At 30.0% G+C, this 20,453-nt stretch overlaps 1 protein-coding gene and 1 long non-coding RNA gene across 6 annotated transcripts in view; one reads left to right on the forward strand and one right to left on the reverse strand.

The window, feature by feature from the left end:
- Positions 1 to 2,771: 2,771 nt before the first annotated feature.
- Positions 2,772 to 20,453, reverse strand: part of LOC105837348 — a 42,849-nt gene continuing 25,167 nt past the window's right edge. The window contains exon 2 of the long non-coding RNA XR_004964690.1: positions 2,772 to 3,913. This is a non-coding gene — a long non-coding RNA (uncharacterized LOC105837348). The remainder of the gene's footprint in view (positions 3,914 to 20,453) is intronic.
- On the forward strand, positions 9,006 to 19,685 carry LOC105837347 (elongation of very long chain fatty acids protein AAEL008004). 5 transcript variants are annotated; one of them, XM_012682039.3, is made up of 6 exons: positions 9,006 to 10,685; positions 15,144 to 15,405; positions 16,085 to 16,197; positions 17,646 to 17,897; positions 17,977 to 18,220; positions 18,599 to 19,685. In XM_012682039.3, exons 4-6 carry the CDS (start codon positions 17,646 to 17,648, stop codon positions 19,078 to 19,080), a joined length of 978 nt encoding a protein of 325 aa, XP_012537493.1. In that variant the 5' UTR covers positions 9,006 to 10,685; positions 15,144 to 15,405; positions 16,085 to 16,197; the 3' UTR covers positions 19,081 to 19,685. The 5 variants fall into 5 exon arrangements, with proteins under 5 accessions (XP_012537493.1, XP_012537497.1, XP_012537495.1 ...); XM_012682043.3 differs by lacking the exon at positions 15,144 to 15,405; XM_012682038.3 differs by lacking the exon at positions 9,006 to 10,685 and having other exon boundaries at positions 12,915 to 15,405.

Here is a 20,453-nt window from a genome sequence, read left to right on the forward strand (position 1 = left end):
TCTCCGATTAAATAGTCTCTATTACTAATTATAAGTAGAATGCGTCATCATAACGTATCATTAGGGCTAGAAAAATTTCGTCAGAACTTTATTGCAAAGAGATGAAGGTCTTGCCAGTAATAACGGTAACAGAAAAATATCTGTGTGTAAATTTTTCCATTAACCTTGATAAACCACTTTCAGCAATTGCGTAGTGCAGCCGTTAGGATAGTCATTAAAAAAATTCCTAAGTGTCGTTAAAATAACAGTTTACATGCTCCATGCTTTTACCCAGGTAATCGTTAGCAAATAAAATGAGGATTAAATTTAAAGATATATTAGTACACGTGATTATTAAGAAGAAGAAGAGGAAGTTTGTCAGATTTCACATGAAATCTACGTCTTCTCAGGCAAATTGCGCTGAGTTACATCTGTATACAATTGTTTTCGCATTCTTGCTTAATATAAACGAAACTTTCCTTCTATTCTGTCATTAGCACCGCGTCAGGAAAATAATGCACTTTGGACTGAGTAAGATAATTTGTCTTATGAAATCTCACGACTCTCGCGTAATCTTTAAAAAGGTTAAACTTAGATAGTGTAAAGAAGTTTTATATCGATATACACTGGTCGCAAAAAAAAAAATATTTATGCAGTGACCATTCTAAACCTGCAAAAAAAAACGTGCGAAGAAATCTAAGAATATCTGATTGACAGATATCAAAATGTGTTTTTTTTGCATTGTTGAATCTCGTTACGATTACTTTGTATATGGCTCATGTTACAAAAAATTACATGTGAAGTTTATCGGACAATGAACGCCATCAACCACGTATGTGATTCACTTTCGAAATGTGTGAACCACGTTAATGCATCGATTTTGCATATTTTGCAACATTGTCAGACTCTTCTCAAGAATGTATAATTATTAAATAAAATTTTACTACCAAAACACGCAATTGAAAACATTTCGATGCAAGAACGAAGTCTTAATGCTATTTTATTATTATTCCCTTGACATTAAGAAAATAATTGCTTCCTTAAATACAACATTCCAAGTTTAAAAATAACACGAATACGGAACAATTATCGACGCATGAAATTTAACCCTGAAAATTTTAATATTTTGCCAACTTACACAAAATACTCACAAAGTGACGTGAACAGTTTAATAAAGATGAAGGGATATTATTTGAACGTATTACAAAATAATGCCAAATTATTAATAGTGTATTGACACACACACACACAAATTATTAATAGTGTATTGACACACACACACACACACACACACACACACACACACACACACACACACACACACACATATATATATATATCGCGATAACGTCGCGACATCAAGTATATATAAAAATTTGTTAATATTACTTTTATTTCTAATAATATCTGAAGAATTTCATATTAAGAAACAGCAATAAAAACTATTAACGAGAAAAATATTAATGAGAAAAAAAAACTCCAGTTATGCACAGGGTAATCAATTATCCGTTAGCCTAGTAACCAGCAACTAACTTTCAAGTTGGGAAACAAAGGCACCCCAAGTGCCCCTATGAATTCATTATTCTAATTTAACTTGATTTGTACTACATAGGTCTTGTACAGGTCACATATGAATAATAATGTAGAAAAGTTTCCCATGGTAAACGCATACTCATGATTAATTTTTCAAATCTTTTATCATTAATTAATTAATTAATATTAATGTAAAATTAAGTATGTGCAATTTTCTACCGATATGTGACATCTAAACTTGTAAAAATCTAAAATTTAATGTCAGATCTCTTATAACAAAGTTTATTAAATTATAAAATTTAAGATTAAAAAATGAAACTATTAAGCAAAGAGAAAAAATAATAAGGAATTTTATTTCAATTTATGTAAATGGCATTGTTAAAAATAAGCTGAAATTTAAATATATGCATATAAACATGTTTATCTATTGTCAGTATATCAAAAAAAGTGTTTATTAATTCAATTACGATTATTTGTTTTTATTTGGTTAGATCTGAATTAATGAAAAAATATATATGTATAAATTGACCAATTTATTGCATAACATGTAACCAAATGTACTGAAGAAAAATTGAGATTTAAATATATATAAAACGTTATATACATATATACATTTTATTTTTGAAAAATAATTGGATAAATAAATACAAATATTAATTTATTCGATTATTCTTTAAAAATAACAAAGTAGAATTTTAATATTATTTTTTTGTAAAAATATAAAAAGAATAAAAATAATAAGATAAATTCAGAAATAAAACATAACATTTATTTGTTTAAAAAACTATTATTATTATTATTATTATTATTAAAATTAAATATTTAAAAAAGAAGAATACACATATTTTTTACAAGAAGATCGGTAAAACGACTTGAAGGTCAAAAAGATACAAATTTAAAGATTTAAGAAAGGTCTGTTTTACGTATACACACACGCCACTTACACATACAATAAATTTATATAACATAGAAAGTCGATTACGGACCTTGAATTTTCGATAGCCTTGTATAAACGCAAATCGCACAGTCTAGAGATTAATATGCAAATAATTTTTTCTTGTATGTAGGAATTTACTATTATAAATACAAATTTTAAATACAAATATAAACTGACAAAAACGCCGACACAAGACTGACCGTTTCCATTCAAATTGGATTAACCTCAGCGAACTGTACTTTCATACGTGGTAACCTCTCTGGTTCAAAGTACAAAATAAAGAATAGTAAAAAAGGTAGTAAGTGTACATCTATGCGGATCAAGTTGCAATTCTTTTTATTTCTTTTATTATCCTGTTATAACGTTCAGACGATATTGGTACCGTTGCGCGAACGAAAGATCATTGAACGCGATCATTAACTACCGAAGGACAACGAGTTTCTCCAGAACAAGATGCTTTTGATAGACTTGCAAATAAAAATACCATTATAATGCGTAGCCTCTTAAGAAAAGGATGTCCGGTGGTTTTTTTACACTTTATTTATTCGTCTTGAAAACGTACCGGAAAAAAATCAAGAAGGTTAAAACCCTTAGGCATAAAAAAATGAATGGGATGATGAATCAGTGGGATAAATTGAACCTAAACTTCATGGCATCACCTAGGAAATTTAAGTAATTACATCTAATACATGATATTTTACGAAATCACCCATTCATTATTTTTGTTTTGTTAAATTTTTCTTTCGGAGATCTCAGAATGTAAATAAGAGACAAACATTATTGAAATTAAAATAAAAATCGCTTTAAAAAGAAACTTATCTCACAAAAAATTATAACAATAAAGATATCAACATTATTATACAACAAATTTTTCTAATCTAATAATTATTTAATTAATTTATCTTACAATTTTATTTGATTCGTTTTATCGTCTTTTTATAGAATCACCTTAATAATAAATCAATCACCTTAATAAATCAAAACAAACCAAAAACAATCACCATAGTAATAAAATTAAGAAAACAAACAGAGAAAAGATAACGGAACAATTGACAAGAAAGATCCTGAAAATTAGCGAGGTACGTAGGTTGTTGGCTCTACGCGAGGTAAACAACACGTATTGCAGCAACATGCGTGTACATTTCCTGCGTGCAAACGGCAGCTTAAATTCGAACGCCCACACTCGTCATCCATGCACCACGCGAATTTTAATTCCGCGAGCGATAATCACCCGACAATTAGCAAGTCGCGGAATGGCACGGCCAAGGTCGACCCGGCTGACAGTCGATATAAAATTTTCTTCGCGAGCTTGGCCTTTGTCTCCTTTAACCATAGTCCATCTCCCTTCTCCCTCAACCATCTTTGCGGTCACTATGCGGATGCGACATCGCTTCCTTATCCGTCCGACGCCCGGTGTCATTAATTTCGTACGACGCATGTTTCATTAATTCATCATGATTTGTACTATAAAAAAAAAAGACAAAATAAGACGTAAAATAACCTTTTCGTAAACGCGAAAGTCTATAATAGAATAAAGCCATTAATAACAAAGATGTTTTGATCGTTTATTTTCAGATTGCCTTTAATCATAGTCTATAATTTAATTGTAGACACTAATGTAGGAAATAACACATAAATATTTCACAATATATAAAACAAAATAACTTTGATGTGCAGAAAAATATAATGTATCAATTGTATTACCTCTTTAATGATTAATTTTTTTACATTAGTTTTATATATTTGATACACAGATCTAAACTAACAAGTGTAAAATTTGCTTAGTGTGTAAAAAAATTTTTTTAAGATTCCCTAAACCGTATAAATCACTCCCAAATAAGAAAATCATTCCTGATGTAAAAAAATGTAATCTTATTTCTTGTTTTATTATCATACTCTTTACTGACTATTGCTATATATAAATATATATCTGTACAAACTATTTTTATATTATAAAAGAAAATCTCCGCTCTTGAAAAACGAGAGGATCACAATAAAAAAGCACCTCAACTTGTTACATAAATTTTTTATTTTAAAACCTACTGTTTTCCGAAATTGTTGAAATTGAAAGTAAACTAAATTCATTGTATGCGTTTCTAATAATATAAAATTTATTTTTAGACTATGATCAAGGCTGATTTTTAACTTATTATTATCGTTAGAGGATAGTTTTTTAAAGATTTTTTAAATTTTATTTTTTAAGCCGTTTTAAAACATGAAATTAAAATGGTAAAACATAAAAAAAATCTCACGAAAATTATCCTTATTTTTCATTTTTTAATAATTTTTGCACTATTTTACATGCTGAACTGCATGTATACTGATATACTAAAATTTAAAAGTATAAGTACCAAAAACATAATTATTCATCACTTGATGAACAGTTTGCATTGTCACTCTCAGTTTTGATTTTCCAAATCACTGTTTTACGTCAATATAGGTCACGTGTACCACATACATATGTGACCACGCGGAAGAAAAAGTAAAGCAAATCTTTAGTTTTTCAAACTGTCACGATAAAATAACCATACATGTATACACGCCCTACCAAGCAATCTTATCACTTTGATACATAAGATACTTAAATGTACGGTAAAAAATGATTACACTGCACACTTTTATTATAAGTATTATTAACATTTTAAATATTTAGACAATAGTAATATATTATAAATATTATTATTGTTTACTTTTTATAACATTTTATAATAACTATTATATAATTTTTTATAAAAATCAAAATTATATTTTTTTATCCAGATGAATTTATATATTCAAAAAAATATTTTTGTAAGCTAAATAACTATATTTAAAAACAAACTAAAACAAATCTATTCTATCTTGTTTTTTTTATTTATTTATTTATTTTCTTGTTTTTTCTATTCAAAATTTTTTGTCATAAATTATTTATAAGATTTATATTTATATTTATATTTATATTTTTGCGTAGATTCTTATCATTACCGTTATAAAAACTGCTCTCACTAAATCTGTATATATAATATCATGCTATTCTTTTTAGCTTCCGTCCAACGTGATTCGAATATTCAAACAGGTGAGGGAGCGCTAAACACTATGCTCATTAATGTTTCACGCCACGCAGATCGTAGGCTTGTTCGCTATGCGCGGTATCTTACAAATAAGGACCACCCAGTGCCAAAGTTCGTTGCGCACATTGCGAATACTAGTAAATTATATAAATAGTTAATGGCACTTGTCTCGATTGCGTCTCGATCTTGCGGAGTGGCTCGGACTGCCCGCCACGCATCGTGAATACCAATTTCTAATCGACAACATATACGCCGTTTACAATCGTTACGCGTCACGGACACACAATGATCCGATACCCACAAAGGCACTAATCCAGTGAATGTAAAAAAAGCAACGTTTGGTCCACAGGTGCGATCAAGGATTCAAGGAATGACCTTATTTTATCACCATTTTCGTACATATTTTTAATTATACACGTAGTTGCAATGTTGTTTTAATTTTTTTAATGATATTTTTTAAATGTCATTTAAAAAATAAAAGTTTTATTTTTTATTTTTCAAATAAGTCATTCGTTTACTACACTTATTAAAAGAGTATAAACGTTTGAAGCCACAAAAAAAAAGACATTTTTCATGAATTTTTTTCAGAGCCAAAAAGCAAATTATAAAAATAGGACTTTTTGCATAATAAAGTACACCTTTTTTAGTTATCATACAAATTTTATAATAATTACAATAATTACAATAATTTTGTTAAAAAATTCCCCCTCCCTCCCTTTATGGTCGTGTAGTCAGCCATGCATAATTCCGCGGTGACAATGATTTCTCCTTCCTTGTTTAACCGAAATACAAAAACCAAACGGCATTTCAAAGAAGAGTAAATTTCTTTGTCATTGTCGTATCCGATTTTTTGCATAACTGTTTTGCACTGAATTAATGATAATTAATTAACTCTTTTGATACATTGTTATTCCGAGAAAATAATCGTTCAAAGAATAATGAATAACATAAAGTGTAGTTATTTCCACTTACTTATTAATTTAAAATAATATCCTGAGAGAGAGAGAAAGAGAGAAAAGAATGAAGAAATAGAAACATTTCCACGACGTTAAATACTTACAAATGTAAATTTAGAAATTCACTCTTCTTTGAGATGCTGTTTGGTTTTTATATTTCGATTGAACAGAGAAGGAGAAATTATTGTCACCGCGAAATCATGCACAGTTAACTACACGGTGGAAAAAGAAATTTTTCAACAAAATCATTGTAATAAAATTTGTATGAAAATTAAAAAAGATATACTTTATTATACAAAAAGTCCCATTTTTATAGTTTGTTTCTTGGTTCTGAAAAAAATTCATAAAAATACTTTTCTGTGGTTCTAAATGTATATGCTCCCTTAAAAAAGAAAAACTAACATAATATGATGAAATAATCTGTGTATTTTTCTAGTCTTTTTTTAGAAGTATTGACTTTTTGCTGCGATACAAAATAAAAGATGATTTTAATTTAAAAATATGAAAGAGAGAGAGAGAAAGAAAGAGTAAATGTAATAAGTAATAAAGTAATTATGTAAATGTAATAAAGAAATAAAAATAAATTGAGACATTAAATAATGAGCATTTTTTAGTGACGACACAATACCTCTTCTTTTATATTAGAATTTATAATAACTTGCATTATATATGTTAATGTTCTATTTAACCTTTTGTTATCTATTTTTATTGTTTCCGTATCTTTATCGTTATCTGTTTTTATTTGTTTCCGTATATACACAGGAAAAATACGGAAACAATGAAAACAAATAGCAAAAAATTAAATAGACCATTAACATATATTATGCAAGTTATTATAAATTCTATTTAAAATTGATACATTATGTGTCATCACTAAAAAATGCTCATTATTTTATGTCTCAATTTATTTTTATTTCTTTATTATATTTACAAGACTCTTTCTCTCTCTCTCTCTCGTTTTTTTAGATTATATTCTTATTTTATTTTGTATCCCAGCAAAAAATCAATACCTTTTTTAAAAAGACTGAAAAAATGCACAAATTATTATCATATTGTGTCAGTTTTTCTTTCTTAATAAGCGTAGTAAATAAGTAACTCATTTAAAAAATAAAAAAACCTTTATTTATTATTACGTTATAATATCAGCATTTTATATATATTAATATTCAGCATTAAGTTAACATTTACAATGCAAAAACCACATATGTCTATAATACAATATATATATATAATACTAATAATATTGTTTCGTACATATCTAAAGATTTCGTACATATCTAAAAAATATATATAAATATATCTAAAGATTTTGATAATACACAGTAGATAATATATCTCAAAATTTGTGAATCAATATATAGCAAGAAAGTTCTCAAAAAATTAATATTGTATTCATACAAAATAAAGATGCATGTAATGATTTATTTTAGATAGTAGTAATGTATAATTTGTAACATGTGTTAATTTAGAACCTTTTTATTGCATTTTTCAATGCCTTTTTTAATGCTATATAATCAGTGGTACATTTGTAATTAATTTTTAATTTTTATTTAGTATGTCATGTTTTTTAGAATATATAAATAACTTATGAAAACTCTATAAATAACTTATGAAGCATATAAATAACTTATGAAGATTTTACTCGTGTTATATATGCTATTATTCTCACATCGTCCATATATATTGTCTTTATATATAGAAAAGAGAGATGCCCCCCTCCCCCCAAAATATATATGTATTATGATGTTCGTGTGTGTGTGTGTGTGTGTGTGTGTGTGTGTAATTTTTTTATATACATCTTTCAAAAAAATTAAATGCAGAAGGAAATTATATTAAAATGCTAGTAAATGCTTTAAAGTTTAACTATTACACATTCTAATTTAACTATATAATTGAATGGTTTAAAGGATAAATAGTACATAAATCACGTTAAAACGTATTCAATGTCACTTAATACTTTTTATTATCAGCACGTAGGAAATAAATCGTACATTGATACAATCTTTACGAAAGCTCATTAATGGCATTCGTAAAGAATAAATAATAAGAGAATTTAGTCACTAGGAATTCTGGATACATTGTATGCTGATCATGATTTGTTTTCGACAAAAATTGAATAAGTATCCTTGATAAGCATAAAATACACGCAATGTGCGTTCAATCACTTGGTCATGAGAAACTAAAAAAATCAAAATCAAAATAGTATTTATGTGTAAATACAAAACAATTTGTTCCCAAAAAATTAAAATTGTTCAATATTTTATATAAAACAAAGAATTAATAAAAATTATAAAACTAACTTTCAACTAATTAGTAAAAATTTTTATTCAAATTTTATAAAGTGTTATTATACATATTATTATATATATTATGTATAATATTTTTGTTTACAATACGCATCTAATTTAAACTAATATTAAAAGATTTTTTTTTAAATAAATTTAATTAAATTAATTTTTTCTCAAAATATATATTTCCTAAAAATAAATAATTAGATACCTTTAACACAAATATGTTTTACAAAAAATATTTAAAAGATTAACATGTCAAAATTAAATATTTTTAATAATACAAAATTGTTAATGAAATAAGTATAAAAATAGTCTTTCGCATAAAAATGTAAACATTAGAATATAGTTTTCTAATACGTAAAATGAGATTAAGATATAGGAAAAAAAACTGAAAGTTCAGAATAATAATTACATTAAGTAATACATATTCCGGTGCTAATTAAAGAATAAGGATGATAAATTAAATATATTATAAACAGCAGTTTACACATTTCTAAAGGTGAATAAGGCATGTTTGAATCCTAATACTATAGGAATGATGAAATGATGTGGGCGAGAGAACGATAGCGCGAGTGGAGTATAAAAAATAACTTTATTCTAAAATGAACAGATTCAGTTATAATTTAATATAATCACCATCATTACTGTCGCGTGATCAATCGCTTGACGGGCTTCCGACGACTGACTCCGATATTCAAATCGGCGTTTCACACGGTTCGTCGCGACCGAGGACACACACGAAAATAACAAAATAAACGCTACCCTGCTAATACGGTATCGTATTAATTATCATAGAAATTCTATCTGATTGAATAAGATCCAATCATAATCTGTCATTTTAAGCAGGATAGCGCTTTGCTCGCAAATTCGCTTCCTACAATACAATTAAAACAATAATAATATGTAATTCTACGGAATACCCGATACGGTAGACTGAGATGATCAACGGATATGGAAACAATATTTAATCCTTCATGCTTCGCGTAGGAAGAAACAGCATATTACGCAAAAATTGTTACTGTCACTATACTTACGAATTTAATATACACTTAAAGAAAAAAGACAAAAAAAATTGCTTTTTGATGTTATTATTAAATTAGTAAACCAGTTATACAAAAAAAAAATTCTGCTATTCCGTGCAGAATCATCCAATAATAATCGACGATGGAAAGTTTCCATTAAAAAATAAAACTCTGAAGAGAATTAGCACATTATAAAAAACATTAAATTAACATACATTAATGCCAATATCATTCTAATTTAATCTCGATCGACAGTTTCTTGGGATAGGTATTAAAGATCGCAAGAAATATAAGTAGCTCTATTATTACTTTCAATTACCATAAAATTTACTCATTGCAAATAATATTAAACTGTAATTAAGACATTCGTGGCTTGTCCCTACTGCTATGTAAATTTTACACTCGTCGAGTGTAAATTCGTTAAATTGTAAAGTACCTTTATCGATACCCCTATACTTTTTTATATGACAGCTATGACTACGTCAACAATTGGGGAGAAACCTGAATGAATCACCACCAAGATGACGGAATAACAAAAACTGCAAGAGCAAGCAAAGCGTCTTCATTCTTGCCTTCTCTTGAACGGGGATGATAGTAAAAGCGCGACGGTTTAAGAAGGTAACCTACGACACGCTCATGGAGGTGTTCGATCGTAAGAGACGATATAAGGCCCCGTGATTGCGGTGCGGCCTCAGTTTGTCGACTGGTGCCTCGCGAAAGAGGTGCTACACCCGCACGTTCTTTTACCTTGATCTAATTGCCTTTTTATCTTATCCTTTCTTTTATTTCTTCCCTTTTTGACCTTGTCGCGGGTACACTCGCAAATTCAGCCCCGTTTCTACCGTCAAACTTCTGCACGCACTTGTTTCGCATCGGGGGGGATTTTGCAACGATAGGAGCACGCGAAGAGTGTCGCAGTGAGTATTAACATTATTTTACGTGCACCGCGTGTGAATTGTTGTTATTATTACCTCGTATTATTACCTCATATTATTACCTTACTTATGCAATTCTTTATTTATATAACAGATGTTCAAATTTAGTCGCATCTACATTAATAATTGATTAATGATACTTCTAATAACTTCTAATATATTTCTAATACTTCTTGTAACGTTATAATTATGATTATAAATATTATTATACAATTATGTAAATAATAAATTTATTATTTTATTTTTATATAATTATTTTATTATTATTTATTATTATACAATATGTTAAGTGAGTGCATATGCCGTATCACGTGTCGTGACCCCAGTGAGAAATAATAATCGAAAATCAAATCGACGCTGAATTTATGTACTTTCGATGCAAATTCGATGTTGTTTTAATGAATCATCTTTCACTGGGACGATCACCAATTTTTAAATATACTGCTTATTTGCTATTTCTTTCTTGGATCAAAATTTTATCGATGCTTTATGTGTATTAAAATATAATTCTATAAATATAGTTTTTTGTTTACAAAGTAAGTTTGAGATCTAGAAGAAAATATAGAAAATTAAGAATAAGATAATTATATTAAGTCATATAAATCCATGCAAATTAAAAAATAAACGTGCAAATTTATGCAAAGAAATGTATAAATTACATAATAAAAAGTAAATTAAATACATTAATAAATATATTTAAAATCGGTTTACGGTTACAGAGTTTTTTTCCGAATCTATAATTAATATTTTTATCTCCAGCTTTATTTAAAAAATTCAATTTATAAAAAATATATAAAATAAAGATGTATTTAATGGTGTATATAAATGTATTTAAATGTATTTAAATGTATTTTTTATTGACAAAATTAACATGAAAAGCATACTTGTACAAAAAATTACAAATTAAAAATAACTATTTTACTTTATTTTTCAAGAATGTTCTTGCTATAAAATTTTAATTGGTAAATTTCAAGATACCTGGTACATAAATAATAAAATACTAGAAATATACTTTAAAATCAATTAATTTCTTATTCTCATTTATTATCATGTTATATTAATCATGTTATATCATTAATAAAATAATATAATAACAAAATACAGTTGAAACTTATTGTTGCCAGTGATAAATTATTCAAAAATAATAACTCAGACTTAGTGAATTCGATCCAACTGACAATTTTATTATAAATTAAAGTATTAAATACAAGTACGTTGCGACTTCGTCATTAGGTCCTTCTCAAGTACAGAATTGACGAAATTTACAAAGAAACAAGGTCAATGAACTTGTAGCCGCAAGTCACGGATCATACATTGCGTAGAATAAATGAACAAATAATTAAATAAAATATAATTAAACAATAAATGAATAACTACATAAAATATAGGTTTAAATAGGTTTAAAAATTAATTTAAAACGCTCAAAAACTTACATGTTTTGTACATCAAATGTTAACAAGTTATAATATAAAAAAAGTATAAAAACTGGAATCAATATAAATTACTAGTGTGAAAAAAAATATTGAAAAAAGTTCACACAACATCCAGAACAAGTAGAACACGTGGACGATAGTAATAAAAACAGCGTTTCAATTCGGAGAACAAAGCATCCAAAGTTTTAGATTTTAGGGAATTCCGTATATATTTGCAGATTGTGTTCGTTGGATTTCACCTTCTTATTGATTAACCCCAATCACTAAACATTCTTGAAAACTTTGTATAAGTATAATATTTAAAATATGTAATGTTGGTGATTTTAATTTAATGTGTTCATATTGAGAATGAGACTTGAATCAGGAGATATTGCATCTTACAAGGGAACGGTCGAAAGTACCCTTCATCGACTTTAATGAGTTTTGGATATATTGTAGAGCATAAAAAATATTGGACCCATATTTTTTTAGCAGTGTATCTCAACGTTTAAAGATTGAAACCACCATTCAAATATAACGCATTTTTTCGTTTTTGCGTACATCTTTAAAAATATAAGGTTTATGAAAAAATGTTCTATACAAAAAAGTGTTATGGCATTTTATATTCTTTACAATAGTATATTTGTTTTTTAAAACTTTAAAATTTTTAATTTACCCCCACTTACATCCCTTATTTTGCAAAATTTAAAAAATTTTGTAAAAACAAAAATTAAAGAGCATTAAAAGCTAAATTTATTCAAATATAATAATGTATGGGTTCCATTTAATTTTTGAGAAAACAAGATGATAATCTTATGCTATAGGCGCTGCACTAGAAGTAGCGTTGTATTATTTCTTTAGTCGCGTCGCAATAACTGTATCTTCTGCATGTATTTTTGTATTAATCACGAAAAAATGTCGCTTTGAGAAAAAATGCGTTTAAAGTTTAGTTGTTTTCGATGTAACGTAGAAAATTTTGAGACTGTAAGTAATAGTTAGAATCTGGGAATTCAATTAAAACATAAAATATAATAAGTTGATAAAAGCCAGCACCTGATATGTGTGTGCAAATTAATTGTTTATGTATTATTAAAAATGTTTAAACGTATTGCAACACGAACGCAATCTAATATATTAATATACAATGTGCATTGTATCAAATTGCAGACATAGGTATTTTAAAGTTCTCTCAGCAAAAGCTTTTGCATCTAAATAACAAATGTATATGCCAATAATTTAATAGACATTTATCATGTATATGTTATACGTATATTAATATACGAATAAATTATGCATCTGGTCCATAACAATTGAATTAGTAATTCAATTCTAATCGAGTACTGCTAAAGAATGAATCAAATATATTTTTTTATCTCAAGATTTGACTTTCGATCTCAGAAAAATCGTACTTTGTTCGGTACGCCAACACAGAACCCGTTCGTCCTTCGCTGGCTTTTTCTCTGTAGCACATTACCTGCTTGAGAAAATATTTTTCTTCGTTCCTTAAGGTCGGGCGAATTCCTTCGCTCGGACATAAAAACGGCGCGCATAATTGAAAATGAATTTGAGTAAGTGTATCCACATACAAACACACGCAAACACGCGCATATGTAGGCTTGTTACGGCATCGAGGGCGTATGCTGTAAGAACAGAGACGTCGCAGCTTACTTTCGTTATCAAATAAATACGGGAGGATGTACCTGACTCGTCAAGCAAATGGCAGTCTTAACAGAACGCTATTCGAATTGCATGACGAGCCAAGCGCGGAGCGCTCTATATGGCAAATCCGTTATTTTTCTTTCGCGTGTCGTGTTTGTGGAAAATCACACGAGAACAACAATTTTAATTTTCATGAGTCACGGGTTCAGAAAAAAATTACAAAAAAAAAACGTTAATTCTTTGCGGCAAATGATGAAGAAGGAAATTCCCGTCCGGAACGCAAGAAGGATGCAGCGCGTGGCGGTTGATGACGATGTCACGGAAATTCCACGGTTATTACCGTACTTTTCGACATGATTTACGACTGTATGTCGAAACATATTTGCAAATTCTATGTTGCGCGTCTCGCTGGCTTGCGATGAGATAGAAATTATTCGTACAATCGGACAAACAATTTTACAATACACATAATTGCCGCGGGAAAATTAGCCATAACGTTAGATCGTCGATCACGAAAAGCATTCCGGGACGTTTTGCGAATCAAAGTATATTTTTACGACAAACGGATTAACGGGGGCAACGGTACTACTTCTTACAGTAGAGACTTATCACTTATACAACGTAAGGGCAACCTATAATCTAGATTCTAGAAAATTCGTTAATATTACACTCGCGAAGAAAGTGAGATTGTAAGTTGCAAGAAAATCACTCTACATCGTGAGACATAATTATACAAACTGTGTTATGGTGTCCGATTGCTTCAGTCGCACGTCACTGCGACGCACTTTGTGCAACGTACACACATCCCTTCGGCAATAAACTTTTATGCGATATAAAGCAGGAAAAAAAAATTATCCGCGCGTCTTGTCATTGATTTGCGGTAAATATCGTAATAACTCAAAGAAAGAAAAGGATCATCTTAGTTCTCTCAGTCAGGAGATTTTGCGTCTTGCTTGATACATCGAGCATCTTGAACGCATACAATTAGAGATAAGCTCCCGCGCAACCGTCCGTCGCCGACACGTGTCGCGAATGTCGACGTCAAAATATTACATATGCATCTTTAAAAATAAATACGCTCGGTATTAATGGCCGTAGAGTCACCGCATCGCTGCAGGTGCAGGTCGAATCTATTAACGCGACGGAGCGAACAAGATTACAAGACGAGTATCGTATAGCTACAAACGCGTGTGAGGAACCGCATTTTTCCGACGAGAACGAGTTCTCAGTCGCATGCGGTCTTTTAATGAGACGGCCACTTTTCCTTTCTGCAACGAGCGCGGGAGTTGCGAAATTCTTCAGCGAGTCATACCGCGGGCGCCGCCCGTCCGTTGTTTTTTCGTCAGGATAATGGATTTTGTTTTTGTAGAAGTCGCGAATCGCGAAATCGCGGGAACGGGGGACATTGTTCTCGGACAGGAAAGATCGGGACCACCGCGGTGATCCTGGCGAGAGAGGAGCAGACACCGCAATGACAGACAAGACCGGGAGAAAGAAGTACACATACATCGTGTTTGTAAAACTTGACGGATCGAATCGGCAAAGGAAACTAGATCGGCTGGTTTCGAAATAAATGTGCCAACGAATAAATGTCGATCGATTAAAAACACTAATCCTTCTACTTTACACAGGTATATCTAGCAAATTTCCGTGTCCTCTTAACTTTCTTGAGCGATTTTATTACAATGAAGTTGCAATAGTAACGACAGTTGTCTTTCTCAACGGGCATTAAACCATTGGCGTTTAGAATTATACTTTGCCAGTCAAAGTTAATTATACACAGTACTATATAGAAATACCAAAGGTCTTATTTACTTCGAAATTGAGAATTTAAACTCATTTAGAATGTTGAACAAAGATCACCATTTATCGCCACTTTCCGATTTTTTTTTAGGTAACATTCCTATGATTAAAAGCCTGAGATTAAATTCCATCTGTTTAACTGAACTTTACTCTCAAACTCAGAAAAAAATCCTTTATCCTCTGCCGCTAATTGATCAAAGATTACTGACGTCTCGATTTTCGAAGGATTGAAAAAGAAATCTATTCTCTTCATTCTAATTTGTTTGAAGACTCTGTAATTAGCAAAACATCTATTTGACACATCTTGAAAATATTACTAAAACGCAAACAGCCAATCAATACAATTATTATAATATTGCTATTACCTAGAAGCATTCAGTTAGCTCTTACGTCATAAAATCAAATATTGACATATTTAATGCATCAAAAGTGTTGGCTACTGAATATGTACTACTGAATATTGTACAACATTGATGATGAAATCATTACGCAGTCCAATTTTTACAGAGCACGTGAAGCTGGACGATGCGTAATGTTAACGAGATATAGTTACTCAGGATGATCATTTTGAAGTACTATTCTGCAAAACATTGGTCATAGGAACGCTATAGTCTGATAAAGTAAGTTATTCTTATCTTTGATTGTATAATCAAAAATGAAGATAATAGAGAATCCTACCCTAATTTCCATGTATTTTTTTATGAACGTGTGTTTTTCCTCTTTCGTCTGGCATTGTATGTTTTTTTGTCTTATTTCCGTATGAAAATTGTTTACACAAAGAAGATAATAAAATCTTCTGTATTCCTTCCACGTATGATTTAGAGAAATTTGTGGATAACTCTTGAATAAAAAAGTCACGTTTTGCAAAATTTATCTTCGCAACTACCGCAGTGAATTATAAAAGTCAGGTAAAATACAACGTCGCATTTGACGTCAGCATTTTCTCAAGGCTAAAAAATAAAATCCGTATTCGCTACTGAGTAAAGATCGCAGTAGGGCAAGCGGGAAGAGAGGCGCAAAGGCTGCTACAAAGTTTCTGAGCTCATGGAAAAACCATTTAAACCGCTGGTATGTTTCCGATCTGTTTGGAAATCAGTGAAAGGACAGTAATTTAATCTTGAGAAGGGACATGGCATTCACAAAACTTGACGTCGAGCGTGTCGCAGATCGAGATCGAGTCGCGTGCCTCGCGATTCAAACCGAGAATTCGTCGAGGTGTGCAGACCGTTCAGTTTGTTTTTGCTATGCGTTTCACAATCCATTTGCTAGTGACAACACTTTAAAAAATATCACGATAACAGTGTGTGACTAATTTTGATTTTTTATTCATTTTTTCTAAATAATCATATATCCTCATCTGTAACGTACAGAAAAGAATAATTAATTTTATCAGGATTTTTCTTAAAAAATATTTTTAACCCATTTTTTTAAATAATTTTTTCTATTATTAATTAATACAAAAAGATAGAAAATTGACAAATAAAAGCTAATTGATCTCACTCTCTTTCTTTTTCTCTTTCTGCTTTAAAATAATTAAAAAAAATTTTATATAAAATTAAATATAGCACGTTTTTTTATTATTTGAATCTTTAATTAATAGATTATAATGATATTATAAAATTTAATTCTAAAATGTTTCAAAATAAACATTAAATCTCTTAAATCTTCTCTAATTATCCGTGTCATCTTGCATACATAGTAGACATCAAATTTGACAAACTCATCGATGACTATTAATTATATAATATAAAGAAATATGATTCTATTCGGCTTCTGTATTTCCTAGTTTTGCAACGAACGTAACACGTGTTGCTTAAACCGTACACTTAAATCGCGTTGCCCAAGCAATAAATATAATCTTTTCAAACGATATCTATAATAATCGGCAATCTTATGTAATAATATCAATTGAACTATAACAACACTGTTTTTCTCTACCGCAAAACGCATTGTCGGTTTTATAACAAGCCCGGGCGACGTAAAGCGTATTAGACCATGAGCACAAATGACTTCGCTTTAACAAGAATTGAAGTAGCAAAACAATGACAAAGCACTGCTTTAATTTTAGATGGCGCAACTAGTACAAATAATTTACGATGGTTATCGGGACCTGATGGACAACAAAAGCGATCCGAGGGTCAACGATTGGCCGATGATGAGCGGTCCATTTCCCACATTGGCGATCTGCTTATTCTACGCCTACTTCGTTAAGGTCTTGGGACCAAAATTGATGGAGAATCGAAAACCCTTCGATCTCAGAAGAATAATGATATGGTACAATCTCTTTCAAGTAGTATTCTCCACGTGGTTGTTCAACGAAGTAAGTTGCTTAATAAGTCTATGCTCATGCAGAAGAAGCTTATCAAGGTATTTCATCTTTTTTTTTCTCTTCTTCGCAGAGCGTGGTCGGGGGCTGGGGAGGAAGATATTCCATTAGATGTCAACCAGTCGATTATTCAAATGATCCGATAGCGTTGCGCATGGCACGAGGTTGCTGGTGGTACTACATCTCCAAGTTTATCGAGCTCACAGACACAATCTTCTTTGTATTGAGAAAGAAGAATGATCACATTACCACTCTCCATGTCATCCATCACGGCTGCATGCCCATGTCCGTCTGGTTCGGAGTTAAATTTACCCCCGGTAAGCATGCGATCGTTATTTTTGATTTGCAGAACACAATCGATTAGTATCAATCATGTCAATATTCAAGTTTATATATGAAATTGTATTGCCGATATAAAAAAAGAAATCATATTTCGCAAAAATGCATATGGAAATTTAAATTTATTTAAAATTAATTTCACGCTTATTTTATTTTAATTTATTTTAATTAAAAGGTTTTTAATTCTTTCGCCCTTGCTCAATCTGTTTAAAATACGCTTCTTATTTTTTTAATAGTAACATAAACAGTCTCAGGTTTTCACCGCAGTTTGCAATAAATTTCAGATAATATTCAATTCCGTTAATAAAATTGATAAGATGCAGCCTACTAATATTTATGATCTCTATTTTTTACAGGTGGCCATAGTACATTCTTCGGTTTTCTGAACACCTTCGTACACATCGTTATGTATTCGTATTATCTCCTAGCTGCGCTCGGACCGCAAATACAGCCATACCTGTGGTGGAAGAAATATCTGACTACTTTGCAAATGATCCAGTTCATTCTCGTAATGATCCATGCATTCCAATTGCTTTTCATCGATTGCAATTACCCGAAGGCCTTTGTCTGGTGGATCGGCATGCACGCCGTAATGTTCTATTTCCTCTTCCGTGACTTCTATAACGAAGCGTACAAGAAGAAGAAGAATTCGAAGAACACGCCAGACAAGCAAAAGAACGATGAAAAGAAGCATAACGCGCACAAAGACGATCTCAAGGAGAACGACAACGAAAAGGGCGTGATATATGCAAACCAGTACAAAATGGCCACTGGTTACATCTCGGACAGTGGCCTTAGAAATCGCGTTTTCATTAATAATCGGGGCTTTGATGAATAATTAGAAACCTCCGATTTAAAGAGACTTCAATCGTGTCGATACATTCGACTGCGAATTATCGCCATTTTTAGAGCACTTTGCCACGTTGCACCGCAGTCGCTATCCTCGAGGTTGTAATTGAATAAAAGTGGTCCAATAAATAAAAGATATGAAACATATGAGAGGAAAGGCGAAGTTAAACGACTGCCGGAATTTTTGAAGGTCTGAGTAGCGTTTCTCCTTGGTGCTTCGCGGCGAAGTCTTTTACGTGTATAAAAATTTTCTCGCGCTTTGTATGTATATTATATGTATGAACGGGTGTACATATACGAATGTGTGTATACTAATTTGTGTATGTGTGATATATGTAGTTTCTCGAAAACTGAAAACAGACTGGACAAAGCGCTGTAACGAAATTGCCAAAATGACAAAACATGTTATTCTTTCCAGTTAAGATATCGAAACGCATTCTTCTGTAGCTTTTTTCCGAAAGAGGTGGCTTTTAAAGGGGTGGTTTTTATAAATATTTTATAGACCGCTTAGGATTAATTCCGCATTTGCTCACGTCTCCCTCTTTCAAAATAGAGTAGTAATGTATCGAACTCTTGCCGCGTTTCCTATCAAAAGAGTGAAAAAGAAAATACAATATTTATTTTGTATGAACAGGAATATTTAGCGAGAAATTACACTGACAAAAAAATATTGTTAATTTGACAAAATTTTCCAACTAAATTAATATTTTGTCAATTCAAGAATTTATGCATTTAACTTAAATGCACAAATTTCAATTCAAGTATTTATATAATTAATTGAAATATATAAATAATTGAATAGACAAAATTTAATTTAGTTAAAAAATTTAGTAAAATTAACATTTTTTTCTCAGTGTATAATTTGTTATATTGATTTAACGTGAAGTATTTCGAAAATGTATTTAAATGCACGACAATGATATGATACAAAATCTAAATAAAACAAAACAGAAAATTTGTTAATTAAAGATAGGAATTTACGCTATGTATTTGGACAAATATTTATTTATTATTATTTTGCAATATTAAATTTTTAGAAAAAAGTATCTTATTTTTATCCATAATCCTATTTTCTCAGAGAGGACTTTTTCTTACTTTATATATTCCTATTTTTAAATTAGATATTCTAATTCTAATATTTTTATAAACATATTCGTTGTGATAAAATTAATATTTATATACATATACTGATTTCAAAATTAACTATGTTAAGCTTTATTCGTTTATACATAAAAAGCAACATTTAATCTAAAAATTTCTTTTACTATATCTTTTAATATAAATGTGTAGTGTATTTCAATAAATTATAGATAAATATTTCTTTTAAGCTCTTGTAAAAATCTACATTTTATATTTTCCTCC

The sequence above is a fragment of the Monomorium pharaonis genome, chromosome 9 (assembly GCF_013373865.1).
Source record: "Monomorium pharaonis isolate MP-MQ-018 chromosome 9, ASM1337386v2, whole genome shotgun sequence".
NCBI classification, from domain to species: Eukaryota; Metazoa; Arthropoda; class Insecta; order Hymenoptera; family Formicidae; genus Monomorium; species Monomorium pharaonis.

Bases quoted from the DNA above. Each gene is read 5' to 3' on its own strand.
- LOC105837347 (XM_012682039.3), top strand. From the start codon at position 17,646: ATGGCGCAACTAGTACAAATAATTTACGATGGTTATCGGGACCTGATG. The intron at 17,898-17,976 runs GTAAGTTGCTTA...TCTTCTTCGCAG, and splicing joins CCACGTGGTTGTTCAACGAA to AGCGTGGTCGGGGGCTGGGG. The intron at 18,221-18,598 runs GTAAGCATGCGA...TATTTTTTACAG, and splicing joins CGGAGTTAAATTTACCCCCG to GTGGCCATAGTACATTCTTC.